The sequence below is a fragment of the Neolamprologus multifasciatus genome, chromosome 12, assembly GCF_963576455.1.
Source record: "Neolamprologus multifasciatus chromosome 12, fNeoMul1.2, whole genome shotgun sequence".
Classification (NCBI taxonomy): domain Eukaryota; kingdom Metazoa; phylum Chordata; class Actinopteri; order Cichliformes; family Cichlidae; genus Neolamprologus; species Neolamprologus multifasciatus.
Genome location: NC_140450.1, coordinates 6698305 through 6720950, shown reverse-complemented (window position 1 = coordinate 6720950; position 22646 = coordinate 6698305). Strand labels below are relative to the sequence as shown.

At 38.7% G+C, this 22646-nt stretch overlaps 2 protein-coding genes, 1 long non-coding RNA gene and 2 pseudogenes across 3 annotated transcripts; all 5 read left to right on the top strand.

The window, feature by feature from the left end:
• Positions 1 to 1355: 1355 nt before the first annotated feature.
• Positions 1356 to 5090, top strand: LOC146506310 (nuclear factor 7, brain-like). Its single transcript, XM_085179422.1, is given in 4 exon segments — positions 1356 to 2297; positions 2299 to 2475; positions 2477 to 2559; positions 4343 to 5090. Coding segments are annotated over 4 exon segments (1449 nt in total). The 5' UTR covers positions 1356 to 1370; the 3' UTR covers positions 4605 to 5090.
• A 1337-nt stretch (positions 5091 to 6427) lies between these two features.
• On the top strand, positions 6428 to 10990 carry LOC146506309 (E3 ubiquitin-protein ligase TRIM35-like; annotated as a pseudogene).
• Positions 10991 to 11545: 555 nt separating this feature from the next.
• On the top strand, positions 11546 to 15864 carry LOC146506308 (uncharacterized). Its single transcript, XM_085179414.1, has one exon. It carries the CDS (start codon positions 13393 to 13395, stop codon positions 15382 to 15384), a length of 1992 nt encoding a protein of 663 aa, XP_085035540.1. The 5' UTR covers positions 11546 to 13392; the 3' UTR covers positions 15385 to 15864.
• Positions 15865 to 18208: 2344 nt separating this feature from the next.
• LOC146506307 (uncharacterized) lies at positions 18209 to 19463 on the top strand. Its single transcript, XR_014877117.1, has 3 exons — positions 18209 to 18900; positions 18977 to 19135; positions 19219 to 19463. It is a non-coding gene; the product is annotated as an uncharacterized LOC146506307 (long non-coding RNA).
• Positions 19464 to 20006: 543 nt separating this feature from the next.
• On the top strand, positions 20007 to 22646 carry LOC146506306 (E3 ubiquitin-protein ligase TRIM35-like; annotated as a pseudogene).

The following is a 22646-nucleotide window of genomic DNA, read 5'->3' as shown; positions in this document are numbered from 1 at the left end:
ACAGTGTGAAACATTACCAGGCAGAAATCAAATGTAATCATGGATAAAGTTTACATTCTCACACCTGATCTGCATCTTTATAAACTCTAACTTATGTTGTTTAACAGTAAATTTAAAGCTGCAGAGATGTTTGATGAAGGTCCAACTTTATAATATTGGTATTTATTTGTATATTATATTTACTCACAAGACAAAGTTCATATTTTCTTCTCTGGTAAAAATGTTTTTCCAACATTTTATTTCCACTTTCTCACATTTTTATTATATATGACTCATTACATGTTAGTTATGCCGATACTCAATAAGTAAAGCAAAAACACTTTTGTCAGTTCATCTCTAAAAACTGCAAATACACAAATAAAACATTTTTTTCTTTAGTATTTCCATAAACTTTGGCTCTAAATACATCATTTGTTATGCGTTTGGAAATTTAAAGTCAGTAAGATTATTAAGAGAGCAAGAAGGTAGATTATTAATTAAAAACTAATAAAACTTTATTTCTCCTCTTTGCAGACTGAATCTTGTTTTTCAGTCCTGAGCACAGACCTGCTGACATGTTGGAGAAGCAAACAAAGTATTTGTTTAGTCAGTCTGCCCTGAGCCATAGTCTTTGTGACACTTTTTATACTTTATTCATATTTTTTAAATTTGTTTATGTAACCAGATAAGGGGCAGAAAAGTGATGATGGTACTAAGGGTCTGTACCATAGCTTCTTCCTTTGACTATAAACATCACAGCAGTTATTCTAACATGTTGCTGAGGTATAACAAGGCACAGCACTAAAATGAATGTGCATCAATACAAACTCACCAGAGCAGTTTGGTTCATGCTAAATGTCTGAACTCAACTCTGCTTCAAAGTTAGTGAATTCTCCCTCTAACAACACATTAGACTCATCAGTTTCAATCATGTACATTTTTATAAACGTATCTAGCATGACTCATTTCATCACAGCAGCACACAGAGGACAAAAGACACCGGCCCTGGTTCCTGTCACAGCTGGGATTTCATCCTGCTTTCATCCTGACGGGCCGTCGTAGTCTAATCACAACATAGCATAGCTGAATTCTTATATAATAAATCATCTTCAGTTCCTTCTCCTTATTGAAATATCTGTTTGTGAAGAACAACCTGGAAACTGTCTGAATTACTGTGACAGCGCCCTCTAGCGAATACAAATATTATATGCACATTTCAGTTTACACGTCACTGTGATTCGTGAAAATGAAAGTAAATTTCGACACTTTTAAACTGAGCTGAGACGCCATTACAGGGAGTCAGATCTCTGCTAAGAACACACGTTTGGAGGATTTTAATCAGGAAGTTCAAGAGACACTAATTTGGTGAGTTAAAAATACTTAAAGATCAAATGGCTGAGAAAGTCAGACTTTTGGAAAATTACTTGAGCTGCCATGTGTGTTCAGAGACTTTCAGAGATCCTGTGTCTCTGAGCTGCAGCCACAGCTTCTGTTCAAGCTGCCTGCAGAAATTCTGGGAACAAACTAAAAACAAAAACTGTCCCATTTGTAAAAGAAAATCTTCAAAGGATTATCCTCTTGTCAACTTTGCTCTGAAAGAACTTGCTGATTCATTTGCTGGGAGACAGAAATCTGGATCATCTGAGACAGAAAAGGAAAAGAAGAAATTAACAGTGGTGTGCAGTAAACATGAGGAAGAGTCTAAACTGTTCTGTGTGGACGAGCAGAGAGCTGTGTGTCCTGTGTGTGAGTTTTCTCTCCACCAGAGTCACAAAGTGGTTCCTGTAGAAGAAGCAGTCAGTGACCTGAAGGAGCAGCTGAAATCTGACTTAAAGTCTCTGCAGGACAAGAGGAACAAATACAAACAAGTGGAGGAAACATACAATGAAATGATTCAACACTCCAAGAAGCAGCTGTTGTCCACAGAGAGGCAGATCAGAGCAGAGTTCAACAAGCTCCAGCAGTTCCTGAAAGAGGAAGAGGAGTCCAGACTGGCAGCTCTGAGGGAGGAAGAGGAGCAGAAGGGGAGGACTATCAGCAGAGAGATGAAGATGATTGAGGAGCAGATCTCCTCTCTGTCAGACAGCATCTCTGCTGTTGAAGAAGAGCTGCAGAAACACAGCGTGCCATTCCTCAGCAGTTATAAAGACACTCAGAGCAGAGCCAGAGCCCAGAGCTCAGTGTCAGATCCACAGCTGGTCTCAGGAGCACTGATAGATGTGGCCAAACACCTGGGCAACCTGTCCTTCAGAGTGTGGGAGAAGATGAAGGAGAAGGTCCACTTCAGTCCTGTCATTCTGGACCCAAACACTGCAAATTGCCTGTCTCTATCTGTCTGATGATCTGACCAGTGTGAGACATGGAGACACAAATCAGCAGCTTCCTGATAATCCAGAGAGAAACACTTATAGTGCCACTGTTTTTGGCTCTGAGGGCTTCAGCTCAGGGAAACACAGCTGGGAGGTGGAGGTGGGAGACCATCCTGTCTGGAATCTAGGGTTTAGTTAAAGAGTCAGTTGACAGAAAGGGAGAGCGTTTTGTTTCACCAAAATATGGAATCTGGTGTTTAGTGTATCCGCAGTGGAAAATACAATAATGGTGTTGATCAGACTGTGACAGTGAAGAAGAGTCTCCAGAGGATCAGAGTCCAGCTGGACTATGACAGGGGGGAGGTGTCCTTCTATGACCCTGAAGACATGACTCTGATCTACACTCACAGAGACACTTTCACTGAGAAACTCTTCCCATATTTCAGTATTGGAAAGGCAGGAGACGCCAAAACCTCTGATATCAAAATCTGTCAGACTGAGATTTCTTTGACAACTTCAGTGAGGTCTACAGAGCTGGGAAAGCAAAGCGTCTGGACTTCTTTAGTGAGGTCTTTTCAGTGAGGTCTTAGTGAATTTTTTCCCTTCTCTTGTGTTTCTTTCTTTTGTTACAACTTGTTTTGTGGTTATTTGTTTTTTTGTTCTCAAGGCTTTTTTATGTGAGAAATGCAGGAATAAAATTTTAAAAACAATCCAATTTCAGAATTAATGCATCAAATGTTGGATGATATAAAACTGACAAGAGCCATCTTTTCCATTTGTTCATTTTTCTTAGATTCCGTTTTTGCTAAATTTATAACAGTTTTAAAGTTGTTTAAATGATCATAAAACTGTTTTTAACATTGAAACAGTGCAAAATTGATGCTAGAGAGATAAATAGATGCTGAGAACTGTAGCTTTGATTCCCTTTACAAGTTATTGAGATCCATATCAGCAAAAAACTGTCTGGCCAATATGTGTGTTTTACTGGTTTCAGAATGTGCTCAAACTGACTAATAAATGAACCCAGTGTCTTATTTTCTTTTGATACTTCACAATCAGTGATGAATTTAAGTAAAAGATTGTCCTTAAATGTGATTCTTATGCTATGTTCTTCATCACGACAAAATAAACCAAACTGTGTACGATGACATAATAAGAATACTGTCACTTTAGAATAATCTGCAATGACACATTCTAAAAGATTATTCAGTTCTATGTCATTTATCTTTGTTTTCTTTTGTTTAATATTCACTTTAAATGTGTTAAAATCTTTTTATTTACTTGTTCATTTTTTGTTGATTTTCTGCCTTTTTTGACAATATGTAGCAGGTGTAAAGTCACTGGGTGTTCATGAAACAGTTTTTTAAATATATAAACAGTGTAAAATTGATGTGGCATTGATGAACAAGCACTGATAAATGTCACTTTCCTTTCCTTCATCAATTATTTAGATCCATATCGGCTAATAACAGCATTGTGACAATTTCTCTTTTAATGGTTTCAAAATGATAAATAGACTTGACTCATAAATAATCCTAATGTCATCTTTTGATATTTAACTGTCAGTGAATCATTTAAGTGATCTGTTTCATTTAAATGTGTTTCTTATGGCATGTTCTCCATTACGTTGCAAAATAAGCCAAACTGTGTACGTTCAGCCATGTTTTCTTTAGAATGTGTCATTGCAGAATAATGTTGACTTTCTGACATTTATTCAGCTGGTCTCAGGAGCACTGATAGATGTGGCCAAACACCTGGGCAACCTGTCCTTCAGAGTGTGGGAGAAGATGAAGGAGAAGGTCCACTTCAGTCCTGTCATTCTGGACCCAAACACTGCAAACCCCCGTCTCTATCTGTCTGATGATCTGACCAGTGTGAGACTTGGAGACACAAAGCAGCAGCTTCCTGATAATCCAGAGAGAAACACTAAGTATCGTACTTTTCTTGACTCTGAGGGCTTCAGTTCAGGAAAACATAGCTGGGAGGTGGAGGTGGGAGACCATCCTGACTGGTATGTGGATTTAATTAAAGAGTTGGTGTTTGGATTATGAGAGTGGAGAATACACAGTTGTTGCTGGTCAGACTGTGACAGTGAAGAAGAGTCCCCAGAGGATCAGAGTCCAGCTGGACTATGACAGGGGGGAGGTGTCCTTCTATGACCCTGAAGACATGACTCGGATCTACACTCACAGAGACACTTTCACTGAGAAACTCTTCCCATATTTCAATGTTGGAAAGGCAGGAGACGCCAAAACCTCTGATATCAAAATCTGTCAGACTGAGATTTCTCTGAAAAGTGCAACGAGGTCTCTGTGAACTTTTTGTTTTTCTTTTCTCTTTTCTTGCACTTTTCCTCTTTTATTACATCTTGTTTTGTTGTTATTTGTTTGTTTGTTTGAACAAAGCAGGAAAATATAACACATAAAGCAATTTACACAATAGAATATAAATTATTTTCAAAGAACAGAGAGCAAAATGATAAATGTAATTTGTTTTTGTTTTGTTTTTTTCCAATTCAGTTTAAAGGTGATTCAAAAATGATGCACCAAATGTGAGGTGATGCAATCTTTTATCCATTATTGGTTATTTCTTCATTTTTCATTCATTCCCTGCTCCTTCTTTTTTTTAATTAAAGGTATAAATGTTTTAAAGTCATTTAAGTCTTCATGAAACTATTTTTGAATATTAAAACTGTCCAAAATTGACATGACAAAGATAAATGGATGCTGATAAATGTTACTTAGCTTAGTTTTATCAGTGTTGAGATCAGAATCAGCTGATAACAATCTCTAGCTAATATGTGTTTTATTGGTTTCAAAATGTAAAAAAAAAACCCTGATTGATAACTTGATTAATAAATAATGCTAATGTCTTGTTAAGTAAGTTAAGTAAAAGATTTTCTCTATTTGAATATGTTTCTTATGGTATGTTCTGCATTACTTTGCAAAATAAATCAAACTGTGCACTTGTATATATCAATTCAGCAATAATTCCTTTGAAAGTGTCATTGCAGAATAATCTTGACTGTCTAACATTCTTATACATTTATTCAGTTGTATTCATACAAACTAGCTCATTCTTTGGTTCTTAGATTGTTCCTAAGTTCTGTGTAAATTGACTTGTCAGATGCAACTCATATTACTCCTTCATCTTCAATTCAACTCACAACAACTAAGAATTAGTAAGAAAACTGAAAACTGTGTAAATCAGAGCAGCAGCTAAAGGCAGGTTAAAGCCAAAGTGCCAAAGAGAAGTAATAATCCTTATTATATTGATCTTCATATGATCTTGAAAGAAAAATAGTTATATGTGATTAATAAGCTGAGGAAATTGAGAGACAAAGGCTGATTATACCAGCATTCAGTAGAAAATAAAACCAAAATAATAAAGGAAAAAAGTAGAAACAAGATTTCTGTTGACTGTCATCCAAAGAAGAAAAAACAGCTTCTGTGTTTGTTAGTTTCAGTTATGTAATACTGTGCACTTCCTCATTTGAAATATGTGAATATCATTATTGTGATTTTCAAGGTTAGAAACACTCAAAGAAGAACAACACTGTTGTACTCACATGCACAGTTAGCACAGTCAAACACAAATGTCTGCAGGTAACCTTTGACCTTTAAATATGTTAAACAAAGAGAAATAAAAAATATTTGACAAAATCTTTACCATCTTACAAAAAAGTTGATGAGGTGTTTAGTGGGACAAACTATTCTGTATTATATGAATTTTTTAAAGTGAGAGATTTTCCTCTCTGGCAACTTGGCAATGACTTAAGTAGATAAAAATAAACATAATAAAAGTGTGTCTAAGGCTGTGAAAATCTGAAACTGAAGAACAAAGCAGAAATAAAAAAAATCACAATCATGGTGTTAAAAGAAAGCTCAAAACTTATGAATTTCAATCCTTTGGTGTAAAATTGCAGCTAATATCAGCCTTGAATCGTATCAGAATTCAGTGATGCATATGAAAGTTATTGCAGCAAAATTTCTTTACACAACTACTTGAATTTGACAAGGTGGTGGAGTATTCCTTTAACACAGAAAGAGCTCCATCTATTGTGGACAAGAGTCAAATGGCAGGTTTGTTACCATCAGCTCCACCCACAACAGAGTAAATGAAACCGAAAGAGTCATAACGTTGATCAGAGCAGAGACGCCATTACATTGAAGGCTGGGATCTGTATTTATGGTGAGTCGTGTTATTTGGGGGGAAAAAGGAAATCTGAAAATCAGATCAAATGGCTGAAAAACTTGTACTTTTTGAAAACTATCTGAGCTGCCATGTGTGTTCAGAGACTTTCAGAGATCCTGTGTCTCTGAGCTGCGGCCACAGCTTCTGTTCAAGCTGCCTGCAGAAATTCTGGGAACAAACTAAAAACAAAAACTGTCCAGTTTGTAAAAGAAAATCTTCAAAGGATAATCAAGATGTAAACTTTGCTCTGAAAGAACTTGCTGACTCTTTTGCTGGGAGACAGAAAGTTGGATCATCTGATACACTAAAAGAAAAGAAGGTATTGAAAATGATTTGCAGTAAACATGAGGAAGTGCCTAGACTGTTCTGTGTGGACGAGCAGAGAGCTGTGTGTCCTGTGTGTGAGTTTTCTCTCCACCAGAGTCACAAAGTGGTTCCTGTAGAAGAAGCAGTCAGTGACCTGAAGGAGCAGCTGAAATCTGACTTAAAGTCTCTGCAGGACAAGAGGAACAAATACAAACAAGTGGAGGAAACATACAATGAAATGAGGGAACACATGAAGAAGCAGCTGTTGTCCACAGAGAGGCAGATCAGAGCAGAGTTCAACAAGCTCCAGCAGTTCCTGAAAGAGGAAGAGGAGTCCAGACTGGCAGCTCTGAGGGAGGAAGAGGAGCAGAAGGGGAGGACTATCAGCAGAGAGATGAAGATGATTGAGGAGCAGATCTCCTCTCTGTCAGACAGCATCTCTGCTGTTGAAGAAGAGCTGCAGAAACACAGCGTGCCATTCCTCAGCAGTTATAAAGACACTCAGAGCAGAGCCAGAGCCCAGAGCTCAGTGTCAGATCCACAGCTGGTCTCAGGAGCACTGATAGATGTGGCCAAACACCTGGGCAACCTGTCCTTCAGAGTGTGGGAGAAGATGAAGGAGAAGGTCCACTTCAGTCCTGTCATTCTGGACCCAAACACTGCAAACTGCTGTCTCTATCTGTCTGATGATCTGACCAGTGTGAGAATGGAGACACAAATCAGCAGCTTCCTGATAATCCAGAGAGAAACACTGAGTATCCCACTGTTTTTGGCTCTGAGGGCTTCAGCTCAGGGAAACACAGCTGGGAGGTGGAGGTGGGAGACCATCCTGACTGGAATCTGGGTTTAGTTAAAGAGTCAGTTGACAGGAAGGGAGAGCGTTTTGCTTCACCAGAATATGGAATCTGGTGTTTATCCCATGACAGTGGAAAATACATTAATGGTGATGGTCAGACTGTGACAGTGAAGAAGAGTCTCCAGAGGATCAGAGTCCAGCTGGACTATGACAGGGGGGAGGTGTCCTTCTATGACCCTGAAGACATGACTCTGATCTACACTCACAGAGACACTTTCACTGAGAAACTCTTCCCATATTTCAGTATTGGAAAGGCAGGAGATGCGAAAACCTCTGATATCAAAATCTGTCAGACTGAGATTTCTTTGAAAACTTCAGTGAGGTCTACAGAGCTTGGAAAGAAAAGCGTCTGGACTTCTTTAGCGAGGTCTTTTCAGTGGGTCTTGGTGAATTTTTTTTCCCTTCTCTTGTGTTTCTTTCTTTTGTTACAACTTGTTTTGTGGTTATTTTTGTGGCTTTTTTATGTGAGAAATGCAGGAATAAAATTTTAGCACTTTCAAAATGAAATTACAAATGTAGCTCAGATTCTTTTATTTTTCAAATTAAGTTTAACAATCCAATTTCAGAATTAATGCATCAAATGTTGGATGTTATAAAACTGACAAGAGGCTTTTCCATTTGTTCATTTTTCTTAGATTCCCTTCCGTTTTTGCTAAATTTATAACAGTTTTAAATTTGTTTAACTGATCATAAAACTGTTTTTAACATTGAAACAGTGCAAAATTGATGCTAGAGAGATAAATAGATGCTGAGAACTGTCACTTTGATTCCCTTTACAAGTTATTGAGATCCATATCAGCAAAAAACTGTCTGGCCAATATGTGTGTTTTACTGGTTTCAGAATGTGCTAAAACTGACTAATAAATAAACCCAGTGTCTTATTTTCTTTTGATACTTCACAATCAGTGATGAATTTAAGTAAAGGATTGTCCTTAAATGTGATTCTTATGCTATGTTCTACATCACGACAAAATAAACCAAGCTGTGTACGATGACATAATAATTTCTTTAGAATAATCTGCAATGACACATTCTAAAAGATTATTCAGTTGTATTCATACAAACTAAAGCTCACTCTTTGTTTCTTAGACTATTCCTAAGTTCTGTGTAAATTGCTTTGTCAGGGACAATTCATAATACACCTTAGATTTTCAACTCAACCCAATAAAACAGATAAGTAAAACAGTAAAAATCATATTACGGTTTAAAACTGCAATGAGGTCTCTGTGATTCTTTTAGTTTTGTTTTCTCTTCTCTGAAGCGTTCTTGCTTTTGTTACAGCTTGTTTTGTGGTTATTTTCAATTTAGGCAACTCCTGTTGTTCTTTCTTATGTGAGAAATTGCAGAAAGAAAGATTTAGAACCTGCATGAATTTATACAATGAGATAGAAATGATTTTCAAAACACAGACAGCAAAACTGAATCATAAATGTCATTTATCTTTGTTTTCTTTTGTTTAATATTCACTTTGAATGTGTTAAAATCTTTTTATTTACTTGTTCATTTTTTGTTGATTTTCTGCCTTTTTTGCCAATATGTAGCAGTTGTAAAGTCACTGAGGTGTTCATGAAACAGTTTTTTAAATATATAAACAGTGCAAAATTGATGTGGCATTGATGAACAAGCACTGATAAATGTCACTTTCCTTTCCTTCATCAATTATTTAGATCCATATCGGCTAATAACAGCATTGTGACAATTTCTCTTTTAATGGTTTCAAAATGATAAATAGACTTGACTCATAAATAATCCTAATGTCATCTTTTGATATTTAACTGTCTGTGAATAATTTAAGTGATTTGTTTCATTTAAATGTGTTTCTTATGGCATGTTCTCCATTACGTTGCAAAATAAGCCAAACTGTGTACGTTCAGCCATGTTTTCTTTAGAACGTGTCATTGCAGAATAATGTTGACTTTCTGACATTTATTCAGTTGTATTCATACAAACTAAAGCTCATTCTTTGTTTTTCAGATTGTTTCTAAGTCCTGTGTAATTTGCTTTGTCAGATACTATTCATATTATTCCTCAGATTTCAGTTCCTGAGTCTGTCTCTGAAGCAGCGTTTGATAAGAAATCAATATGTGAGGCAGTTACATATTCACAGTGCTGATAAGACGAAGGGAGACGCAATATGTGCAAGTGCCCTGCATTGGTTTGAGCACTGTGATTAATCTGAGCGAATAAAAAAAATACCCCAGAGTTAACATGATATATCCACAATGCCAAAACAGGCCTGCAACAAACATTGTATAATGGTCCATGTTAAGCCTAGAGTTCATTTTAAAGCCTCCTTGGTTTACATCATGGAACCTTGTTTCAAGTTTTATAGACCATTAAGTAACACCTCTTTAGTTCCAGTATGCCCCATCCTTATTAAAAGCCAGACTGTGCATACCTTTGATCTGAGTGAGGCCCTCTGAGACCTAGGGGGCACTTCATCAACCAATCAAATAGCCGATACTGCACGTTAGATAAAGTGTATCTATAGAAACCAGGGCAGGAGGCCAAAGTGGAAAGCTATTATGTTTTTGAAATATTTATGGCCCAACAGTGTACCATTGTGTCTTAAAAAAAGTCTTATTGGAGCAATTCCCCATTGACGTCCCTTAATAACATGTGAGCTGAAAAACAGTTAAATGTCTGTGGCATTGACAGAATCGTGGTTTTCTTTGCTTCTGACTGACCAGAAACATTTATTTCATAATTCTTGAACATTTGTACAGTTGAGCTGCTGTTTGTTCCAGTGTGTTTCTGTGAACTCTCACTTCATATTCCAGATCACATCAGCACAATCAGGATTTAGTCTTGTTAACTGTGGATTTCCTCTTTTTACCTGCTGAACAAATATGATGAAAATGTCAGATTCCTGATTTCAGTGATCTCCTGGATTATTTCTGTCAATAAAAAATATCAAAGTCTGGCTCCACTTCAGTTCTGTCATTCTGGACCCAAACACTGCAGACTGCTGTCTCTATCTGTCTGATGATCTGACCAGTGTGAGACATGGAGACACAAAGCAGCAGCTTCCTGATAATCCAGAGAGAAACACTAAGTATCGTACTTTTCTTGGCTCAGTTGGGGAAAACATAGCTGTGAGGTGGAGGTGGGAGACCATCCTAACTGGTATGTGGCTTTAATTAAAGAGTCAGTGTTTGGATTATGAGAGTGGAGAATACACAGTTGTTGCTGGTCAGACTGTGACAGTGAAGAAGAGTCTCCAGAGGATCAGAGTCCAGCTGGACTATGACAGGGGGGAGGTGTCCTTCTATGACCCTGAAGACATGACTCTGATCTACACTCACAGAGACACTTTCACTGAGAAACATCTTCCCATATTATTTTATTGAAGATACAGAATATGTCAAATCATCTGATTTCAAAATCTGTCACGCTTATATTTCATTGAAAACATCAATGAGGACAAAGTGATTTTTTAACCATCTGTGTGTGTTTTTTCTCTTTTTCCTAGTCTTTAAGGAATTATTTAAAATTTTGTTTAGATCATTTTTAAATACAGTATATCCCCTAAGAATAAATGTACAGTTTATATTATACATATAAAACCAAAGAAGAGTCTTATTTGAACTTTTGGTTTGCTTGTTTTTTAATGGTTATCATGCTGCAACATTCTGTCGTTACTTAATAATCTCAGACACGATTTATATTACTCCTCAGGGTTGTTTACATGACGACTGATTATTTGTGAGAAACCTGTTTTAATTGTTGCAAAGTTATTTTACTTCATTGATTTTAGTTTCAGTTAGTTTCCCGTCTGTGTTTGCTCATATCAGTTTAGTTTTTATTGTTTAAAACTGTTTCAGTTAGTTTGGTTTTTTTATTAGTTTCAGTTTTTTTAAATTATTATTGTATGGAGCGCATATGTCAGAGGCACGATTTACAAAACTCACTGTAGGTGTAACTAGGTGAGCATAAGGAATAGCACAATATATACAAATCACCAAATAATAAATATATCCAGAAAATAGACAGCAACATTACCAAGCAGGAAGGAGCATGTGCAAAAGGATGTAACTATTGCAGTGTTTACAGTGTGTTAGATGGAGGAGTTGTACAGGGAGATGGCCACAGGCAGGAATGATTTCCTGTGTCGTTCAGTGGCGCTTTTTGGTAATCTCAGTCTCTCACTGAACGTGCTCCTGTGGCTAGCCAGCATGTCATGGAGCGGGTGGAAGGTATTGTCCAACATTGTCTTTATCTTGGACAACATTCACCTCTCTGACACCGCCTTAAGAGAGTCCAGCTCCATACCCACAACATTACTGGCCTTGTGGATCAGTTTATTGAGTCTGTTGGCATCAGCAATGCTCAACCTGCTGCAACAGCATCCAACAGCATAGAGGATAGCTCTGGCCACAACAGACTCATAGAAAGTTCTGAGCATTGCCCGACAGATGTTGAAGGACCTCAGCCGCCTCAGAAAATAGAGACGACACTGGCCCTTCCTGTAAAGTGCAGTGGTGTTTTTGACCGAGTCAAATTTATTGTTTATGTGTACTCCGAGATATTTATAGTCCTCCACAATGTCCACGTTGACCCCCTTGAGTGTCAAAGGGGTCAAAGGTTTCCCGGTATTCCTAAACTCCACAATTAATTCCTTGGTCATGAGTCTGCACACAGACGTCGTGTTGAACAGATGGCGCTATGGTGAAGTCAGAATAACTAAGAGCTGATTACACTCAAAACTGAGACTTTTTTTATCTGCCTTGAAAGTTAAATGTTGCTACGAGGGGCTTCATAGTGGAGGCAAAAGTGATGCTCAGATAAAGACAAACAAGGAGCCAAAGGAAGGAGGCAGCTGCAGGTCTCTCTCTTAAGGATGTAACACAAGATAAGCTCATACAGTGGCAATTAAACGTTATTAAAACAGCAAATAGCTTTTATCAGTGTGGTTGGTTTTAAGGTTGATTTAAAAATTTGCATGTTTTTCTAAACACAAGAGAGTTCAGCTTATTTCAATATATAACAAAGAAAATGAAGATATAATTTTTTCATTGTTAAAAATCGCGCAGTTAGAAGTAAACTGTGTGTCAAAAACATTAATAGATCAGGTCACCTGCTGGTTTGAAATACTTTCCTTCCTACTTTATTATGAGTAAGCAACAGGGGCACAGGCAATAATCTCGGAGTGGGCAAAAAGACGTGATAGAGGCGGATGGAAGTGAAGTGAGCGTGGAAAATAAAGGTTTTCTACCACAGAGAAGGGCTTTTGAGTAAGTGGTGAAAATGGTTTTCGGGTAAATGAAGAGGGATGAATCATAATAAATTTAAATGAATATATTTTTAAATAATTTCTATTTTATTATTTCTAAATATGAATTTAATTGTAAAACTCTGGCAGCCTGTTCTTTGTGGGCGGGATCTATTTTCAATGAGCCAATATGGAACGTTGTGGAGGGCGGGGCCTGTTTCAAACATGAAAGCCAAGAGAATGGGGCCATGACGTCAGAAAATCTGACAGCCTGTTCTTTGTGGGCGGGACCTATCGTCAATTAACCAATAGGGAACGTTATTGTGGGCGGGGCCTGTTTCAAACATGAAAGGCAAGAGAATCAGGCCATGACATCACAGTCAACTCAAGTCCTTAAACAGCCAGCTGAAACTGCACACTAGACAAGCACGTTTCTTACCTACAGTCACGAGCGATTCACTAGATGAACTTTTGTTCTGCTACCCTCAGTCAAATCTGAATATCTGATTTATTGTAACACCGCAGCTTTGTTTTAAATGTCAAAAATGAGCAACCAGAAAGGAAAACCACAATTTATGTGCACTCTGCCAAAAAGTACACTGGATGACCTTATTAAGGTTAGGAAAGCCTTCCAAAACACTCTGTCTGAAAATCAGATTTTAAAAGAGGATACAAAGGAAGCTAGACAGCAAATCAAACAGCTGATGGCCCAAATTTCACTGATGCGTGCCAAGCTGGACCAATATGAGATCCAAGCTGGAGAACTCACTGATGAGTCAGTGTCACGCAAAGTGCAAATGAGGAGCACCACTAACGAAAAAGGGGCTCAGGCTTGTTCAGATCAGGAAAAGACCAGCATCTTTGACCTTGAGATGAACCGTCTGGAAGAGCAGCTTCAGCAGAGGGACAGCGAGATCCTGATCCTCAAACAGGACAAGGACAGTCTGTCTGCCGAGCTTGCACAGCTTCAGAAAGGCAAGGAAGAAAGAATTATGTGCACTCTGCCAAAAAGTGTTCTGGACAAACTTACTCAGGTTAGGAAAGCCTTTCAAAACACTCTGTCGGAAAATGAACTTTTAAAAGAGGATTCAAAGACAGCCAGACAGCAAGTCAAACAGCTGTTGGCCCAAATTTCACTGATGCGTACCAAGCTGGAACAATATGGGATCCAAGCTGGAGAAGAAAAAGAGGAACAGACTTGTTCAGATCAGGAAAAGAACAGCATCTTTGACCTTGAGATGAACCGTCTGAAAGAGCAGCTCAGGCAGAGGGACAGTGAAATCCTGATCCTGAAACAGGAGAAGGACGGTCTGTCTGCCGAGCTCGCAAAGCTTCAGAAACACGAGGCCCCTCTGAAAGAAACTCAGTGGAATCAGAAAACACAGACAGAAAATCTGGAGGAAGAAAAAGAGAAAGCCCTGGAAGATCAGAAACTGGTGAAGGACACAAAAGAAATGCAGAACAAACTGGACACGCAGAGAAAAGAATTAGCGGAGGCTAAGACGGAGATAGAAGACACGGCAACCCCAGAGTCCTCCTCATTAGAAATGCAGGAGGTGAATCAGAGCGCTGAGAAGAGCGGAGTCAACACGAAAACACAGACAGAAAATCTGGAGGAAGAAAAAGAGAAAGTCCTGGAAGATCAGAAACTGGTGAAGGACACAAAAGAAATGCAGAACAAACTGGACACGCAGAGAAAAGAATTAGCGGAGGCTAAGACGGAGATAGAAGACACGGCAACCCCAGAGTCCTCCTCATTAGAAATGCAGGAGGTGAATCGGAGCGCTGAGAAGGGCGGAGTCAACACGAAAACACTGAACACGGGGGAAAAGTTGTGTGTCCACAGAGTTATTCAGTTGCTGGTTTCACAGGCCATAGAAAAAGTCTCTTCTAAATACAAGCTCTTCACAGAGCGCCTGACTCCTGACTGCATCAGCGATCGCCTGATTGAGAGAATCTGGCCTGAAATTGAGCTGAAACATTTGGACCTATCCCCAAAAAGGCTGAAAAAGATACACAAGGCCATTCTCAAGGATCTGTGCCAAACACACAACTGCAAGGAAAAGTATCTGATTTTTAATCTGAGGGAACAACTTGATAATATCACAGTCCCAACCTTCACCAAACACCTGTTGGCTTTACCAAGACGAGTACTCAGTGTCTCTAAAAACAGGGAAGAGTACAAAGAAGTGGTGAAAAATTTCACTAAAGATCTGGTAATGCACGCTATGAGCCGAGAAAATGAGACAGCGACATGGCATCCAGGAACATCAGATTTCATTATGCAGAGGCTTTCCAATAAGATCTGGAACAAAATCTTGTCCAAAACCTACAAAATGTCCTTAGAGAACATTGAACAGCTCAGCCTGACGGTGTACAACGAACTCCATGACAGGTGGCCTTCTCCAGTCTTCTTAATGAAGTCAAACAACCCAGTGGTTGACGAAGTAATCGTCAAAACCTTCAAAACACATGCCAAACTGAGGAGCAAAAATGTCATCCTTAGGGCTTTCTCATGTGCACGCTAAAATTAAACTGAAACGTGCATTATGTGACAAAACTCTGAAACTGACTTAAAATATGCATTTACATTGGGCAATCTAAATTTAATTTTAAAACCAGAGTGGTTAAAAAATAACCACTCTTCTCTTCCCAACTTCCTTCCCTCATCACCAACTGGCTGAGGCAGATGGCCACCCCATCCCAGAGCCTGGTTCTGCCGCAGGTTTCTCTCTTTTAAAAAGTGAGTTTTTCCTTCCCACTGTCGCCAAAGTGCTTGCTCTAGGGGGTTGGAGTTTTGGTGCATTATTGTAGGGTCTTGACCTTACAATATAAAGCCCCATGAGGGAAGTGTTGTTGGGGTTTGGTGCTGTTTCTTAACGCAAAATGTCCAATTACAACAGGACATTTTGAGTTGAGAAACAGCACCAAACCACTAAACAAAAGGAAATAAAAATTAATAATAAAAAAGATCAAATTTAATATATTTGTGCTTTGTTCTATTTGCTTTAAATTTGCTAAGAATGTCATATTGGATCAGAATTGTGTGTCTCAATATCATGTATCATAGCATCATTATGTAGGCCAATTTGAAGTGGATGTCATAGTAATGTCTTTCTGTACGTGTGTACAAACCAGTGGTGAAAACACAGGAGATACGCAAAGAATAACCAGTGTTTGAGGTTCCAGATCCCCAGAATTGATATTTTCACCGAATGGTCTTTTCTGTCTGCCAGTGTGTCATGCAGTTTTCAAGATTAAAGACCTTGGTAAAGAAAAAAGGTTCCCCACTCCAGCTCTTGGGAATCCATATACCCTTCATGTCAATATTACTTTCAGACAACAATTAATTATTTTAAATTTTAGTAAAAAGCCTTCAACCTGGTTTTATTTAGATTTATTTAGATTGTGTTCACTGACACATCTGAATTCAAACTGATAAACAGGATTTAAAAGGAGGGAGCGATGGACACTGAGCAGCAGATCAGTCTGTGTAGAAACAGGACATAAGTTTAAGGGACAGGGGGGATAATTTGATTGTGATCATTTTTGATCTGACTCAGTGGTGCTGGCTTCTCTCCCGGACACATCTTTCCCTTACATGCAGGTCACTGATGTAGAATAGAATAGAATAGAATAGAATTTTATTAATCTCTATGGGAAGGTCCATTTTTGTTCATTCTTCAGGATGTGGTTTCTGTGTCTGTTCTTTTTATCCTCACATGCAGCTCAACTTTAAAAAGCAGTGCAGCTGCATGGTTGCAGATGATTGTTTCCTATTGTGATGGCTGCAGTTTGTTAGGAAAAATGAGCCAATCAATCATGTAGATTCCTGATCTATTATGTTAAATGACATCAGTGCCATTTCAGTCCTAACTGTGCAGCCCTGATCAATAATCTGAATGGAAACTCGTTCTTCTTTACACTGATGAACTGCTGATGTCTCTGACTGGATTGTCTGTTTGATTTGACACTTAAGTTATTGTGTAGCTACATAAGAACCATCAATCTGCCACCAGTGTGTGATTGTGCTTTATTTTGTAAATGGACTGGTACTTACATGGTACTTTTGTATTATATTTTCACATTTTAAGTACATTTTACTAGAAGCCTCACTTACCCATTCACACTCTATGCCTGTGCACTTTTATCCTAACATGCACACACACACACTCACACAGTCATCAGGGTAAATCAGGGTTCAGTATCTTGCAGGAGGAGGAGACGGGATTGAACTGCTGACTCTCTAATTAGTAGATGACTCACTGACACAAAGACTCACCATCCCTTTGAGTAACTGCACCCTTGCTGAAGCTCATTCACTCGTTGAAGTGCCTCTGATAAAGTAGGTCTTACAGACGGTGACCATCTGAAGCTGAAAAAAAGAGTAGAAGAACTCAGGTTAGTGATGTGAGAGTGAATGAATAGTGGCATTGTAAAGCGCTTTGGGTGCCTTGAAAAGCACTATATAAATCCAATCCATTATTAAACAGGTGTTGAATGCTGTGATTTACTAGGATTTTATGATGCTCATGCTTTTTTCTTACACCACCAGTTATGATTCATTCCTGGGTCAGATTCATGTAAACTAAAGAAACATCAAAATAATTAAAAGATACAGGTTACACGAAAAAAAAAAAAACAAAAGTTTTCTAACACACACATCGTGGCTCAAGAGTTGTGAGTTCACCTTGTAATCGGAAGGTTGCCGATTCAAACCCCGGCTTGGACAGTCTTGGTCGTTGTGTTCTTGGGCAAGACCCTTCACCCGTTGCCTACTGGTGGTGGTCAGAGGGCCCGGTGGCGCCAGTGTCCGGCAGCCTCGCCTCTGTCAGTGCGCCCCAGGGTGGCTGTGGCTACAATGTAGCTTGCCATCACCAGTGTGTGAATGTGTGGATGACTGGTTGTGTAAAGTGCTTTGGGGTCCTTAGGGACTAGTAAAGCGCTATACAAATACAGGCCATTTACCATTACATTACACGATTAAATTCAATGTTATATTTTAAATATATTTTTACAACAGAGACACATTATGCATAGAAAAGAAAATGTAATTCATAGGATTTTTGTTACTTTTTTTTTTTCGGGTTTACAAGCAATTAACAGAAAAACAATGGACCTCTGAGAATAGGAGCTAAAAATGATTGAATATATATCAGTTTAGCCAAAATCGTAGCATAATTTATATAGTCACACTTAAAATTTCACCTCAATTTCACATGGTTCTTCTTTAGCATGGAATTTTCCTTTGACATCTATAACAAAGAAATGGCGACATCTAGTGGGGACTGAGTCAAATGATAGGTTCATTACTATCAGTTCCACCCATTACAGAGAAAATAAAGCAGACGTCTCTTAACTTTTGAATGATTTCTGGATCTTCTGATGATTTATAATCAGGTTTTAAATTTGATTTTGAAACTTCAATGTTATTCTTTAACTGGTTTCTTTCATTATTGAAAATGACAAAATGTGTCTGTGAAGTGAAATAAATAAAATTCAGTGATTCTGTTGTTGTTGTGTTTGACTGAAAATCAGCTTTTTAGACACATTCAGTCATTAGTTTAGTTTTATTTAACATGGAAACTCACTTTCATTGTTCTTTTTATATTTAACTGACTCCTTAGAATAAAAGATTATTTGCTTCTGTTAGTTTGTAAATATTCTTGTTGTGCTGAAGCTGTTTTCTTGAAATAATCATAATCAGATTTGATAAAATTCAGTTTATTTTAAGCAACTACATTTAAAGTTTTTATTTTTATTTTCAGACCTGCATTCACATTTAACCTCAACTCTCTTAAACTGCATATCAGAGAAGACTTGTGCAGTTTGTTTTGATGGAGTCACTGATTCTCGCTTTGGTCTGATCCTCAGTGTGTCATGGTCCGTGGGGGTACCTGGAGGGTGTTTCCTTCTGTGGCTGCTGTACCATCCCTTTGGGGCGGGGACTTCAACTGAGCCTCAGCTTCAAGCAATCAGCTGGAGACCTACTTCAGCTGTCTCAACCGGCTCCTCCGTGCCAGTTTGTTCTACCCTTCTCGGTGGTAAATGACGTTTCCCTTTGTGGTTTTCCTTGTGTGACTTAGCTCTCAGAGTAATTTCTTCCTTCCCTTCGTACAGCGGAGTTCCTATCCTGGCTTTCACCTTACGGGGACAGTCCCCGCCTCCCAGCCTACTCGTCCGCCTGCCCTCCAACCCCCACGCTTCAGCTTGGGACCCTCCAGACGCTTTCCACGGACCTCTCCCCTCCCCTCAGTGATTCTAACCCGGACTGGCACAGTAAGGCGAACAATTCTTCAGTTTCTAGTTATCTATGCTCCAGTTTTCCCTTCCGATTATAACTACCTCTTCCTCTGTTACAGAATATTCCCACAGCTCACTGACCTCCTCCCCGTCCCTGCAACTAGCCTGATTGGCCCCCCTTGTCACGTTAGGTCACTTTTTCGATTAAAATTCACTGTAAGCATTCCTCGCCCGTGTTTGTCTGCATTTTTGGGTCCACTTTCCTGATCGAACCCGTTGGTTCATGACACAGTGTGAAACATTACCAGGCAGAAATCAAATGTAATCATGGATAAAGTTTACATTCTCACACCTGATCTGCATCTTTATAAACTCTATGTGATGATGGCACTAAGGGTCTGTACCATAGCTTCTTCCTTTGACTATAAACATCACAGCAGTTATTCTAACATTTTGCTGAGGTATAACAAGGCACAGCACTAAAATGAATGTGCATCAATACAAACTCACCAGAGCAGTTTGGTTCATGCTAAATGTCTGAACTCAACTCTGCTTCAAAGTTAGTGAATTCTCCCTCTAACAACACATTAGACTCATCAGTTTCAATTATGGACATTTTTATAAACGTATCTAGCATGACTCATTTCATCACAGCAGCACACAGAGGACAAAAGACACCGGCCCTGGTTCCTGTCACAGCTGGGATTTCATCCTGCTTTCATCCTGACGGGCCGTCGTAGTCTAATCACAACATAGCATAGCTGAATTCTTATATAATAAATCATCTTCAGTTCCTTCTCCTTATTGAAATATCTGTTTGTGAAGCACAACCTGGAAACTATCTGAATTACTGTGACAGCGCCCTCTAGCGAATACAAATATTATATGCAAATTTCAGTTTGCTACGTCACTGTGATTCGTGAAAATGAAAGTAAATTTCGACACTTTTAAACTGAGCTGAGACGCCATTACAGGGAGTCAGATCTCTGCTAAGAACACACGTTTGGAGGATTTTAATCAGAAAGTTCAAGAGACACTAATTTGGTGAGTTAAAAATACTTAAAGATCAAATGGCTGAGAAAGTCAGACTTTTGGAAAATTTCCTGAGCTGCCATGTGTGTTCAGAGACTTTCAGAGATCCTGTGTCTCTGAGCTGCAGCCACAGCTTCTGTTCAAGCTGCCTGCAGAAATTCTGGGAACAAACTAAAAACAAAAACTGTCCCATTTGTAAAAGAAAATCTTCAAAGGATCATCTAGATGTGAACTTTGCTCTGAAAGAACTTGCTGATTCATTTGCTGGGAGACAGAAATCTGGATCATCTGAGACAGAAAAAGGAAAGAAGAAATTAACAGTGGTGTGCAGTAAACACGAGGAAGAGCCTAAACTGTTCTGTGTGGACGAACAGAGAGCTGTGTGTCCTGTGTGTGACTTTCCTCACCACCAGAGTCACAAAGTGGTTCCTGTAGAAGAAGCAGTCAGTGAACTGAAGGAGCAGCTGAAATCTGACTTAAAGTCTCTGCAGGACAAGAGGAACAAATACAAACAAGTGGAGGAAACATACAATGAAATGATTCAACACTCCAAGAAGCAGCTGTTGTCCACAGAGAGGCAGATCAGAGCAGAGTTCAACAAGCTCCAGCAGTTCCTGAAAGAGGAAGAGGAGTCCAGACTGGCAGCTCTGAGGGAGGAAGAGGAGCAGAAGGGGAGGACTATCAGCAGAGAGATGAAGATGATTGAGGAGCAGATCTCCTCTCTGTCAGACAGCATCTCTGCTGTTGAAGAAGAGCTGCAGAAACACAGCGTGCCATTCCTCAGCAGTTATAAAGACACTCAGAGCAGAGCCAGAGCCCAGAGCTCAGTGTCAGATCCACAGCTGGTCTCAGGAGCACTGATAGATGTGGCCAAACACCTGGGCAACCTGTCCTTCAGAGTGTGGGAGAAGATGAAGGAGAAGGTCCACTTCAGTCCTGTCATTCTGGACCCAAACACTGCACACCCCCGTCTCTATATGTCTGATGATCTGACCAGTGTGAGACGTCGAAACACAAAGCAACATCTTCCTGATAATCCAGAGAGAAACACTCAGTATCATATTCTTTTTGGCTCTGAGGGCTTCAGCTCAGGGAAACACAGCTGGGAGGTGGAGGTGGGAGACCATCCTTGGTGGATTGTGGGTTTAGTTAAAGAGTCAGTTGACAAGAATGAGCCATCTGTTTCACCAACATGTGGACACTGGTGTTTAGTGCATCACAGTGGAAAATACACTAATGGTGATGATCAGACTGTGAGAGTGAAGAAGAGTCTCCAGAGGATCAGAGTCCAGCTGGACTATGACAGGGGGGGGGGGGGTGTCCTTCTATGACCCTGAAGACATGACTCACATCTACACTCACAGAGACACTTTCACTGAGAAACTCTTCCCATTTTTTAACATTGGAGAGGCAGGAGACGCCAAAACCTCTGATATCAAAATCTGTCAAACTGCGATTTCTCTGAAAACTGCAACGAGGTCTCTGTGAATTCTTTTTTCTTTTCTCTTGTTTCAAGCTTTTTTGTTGTTTGTTACAGCTTGTTTTGTGGTTGTTTGTTTTTCAATTTCGGCTACTCCTGTTGTTATTTTTTATGAGAGAATTTCAGTAAGAAAAATTTAGCACCTGAAGCAATTTATACAATAAGATACAAATTATTTTCAAAACACAGAGTAAAACAAAATCATAAAAGTATTTTTTTTTGTTGCAAATTCAGTTTGAAGATGTTTAAAGTCATTAAGTGTTCATGAAACTGTTTTTAACATTTAATCAGTATAAAATAGATGTGACATTGATAAACAAGCTCTGATAAATGTCACTTTCTTTACCTTTATCAGTTATTTAGATCCATATCAGCTAATATCAGCATCGTGACAATTTGTGCTTCTAATGTCTGCTTTTAATACTTAACTGTCAGTGATTCATTTAAGTGATTTGCTTCATTTAAATGTGTTTCTTATAGCATGTTCTCCATTATGTTGCAAAATAAACCAAACTGTGTAGGTTGTCATAATAATTCAGCCATGTTTTTCTTTAAAATGTGTCATTGCAGAATAATGTTGACTGTCTGACATTTATTCAGTTGTATTCATACAAACTAAAGTTCATTCTTTGTTTTTTAGATTGTTCCTAAGTTCTGTGTAAATTGCTTTGTCAGATACAGACACTGTTTTCTTTGCTACTGACTGACCCGAAACATTTATTTCATAATTGTTGAACATTTGTACAGTTGGAGCTGCTGTTTGTTCCAGTGTGTTTCTGTGAACTCTCACTTCATATTCCAGATCACATCAGCACATTCAGGATTTGGTCTCATTAACTGTGGATTTCCTGTTTTTCACCTGCAGAGCAAATATGATGAAAATGTCGGAAACACGAGTTCACTGATTTCCTGGATTATTTTCTGTCAATAAAAATATCAAAGTCTGGCTGCGTTTTGATTTGTGTATAAACATCGAAGGAAATTTGATCTCTTAATTTTTATTGTTTAATTCTTACTGTATTCAAACTGTCCTTT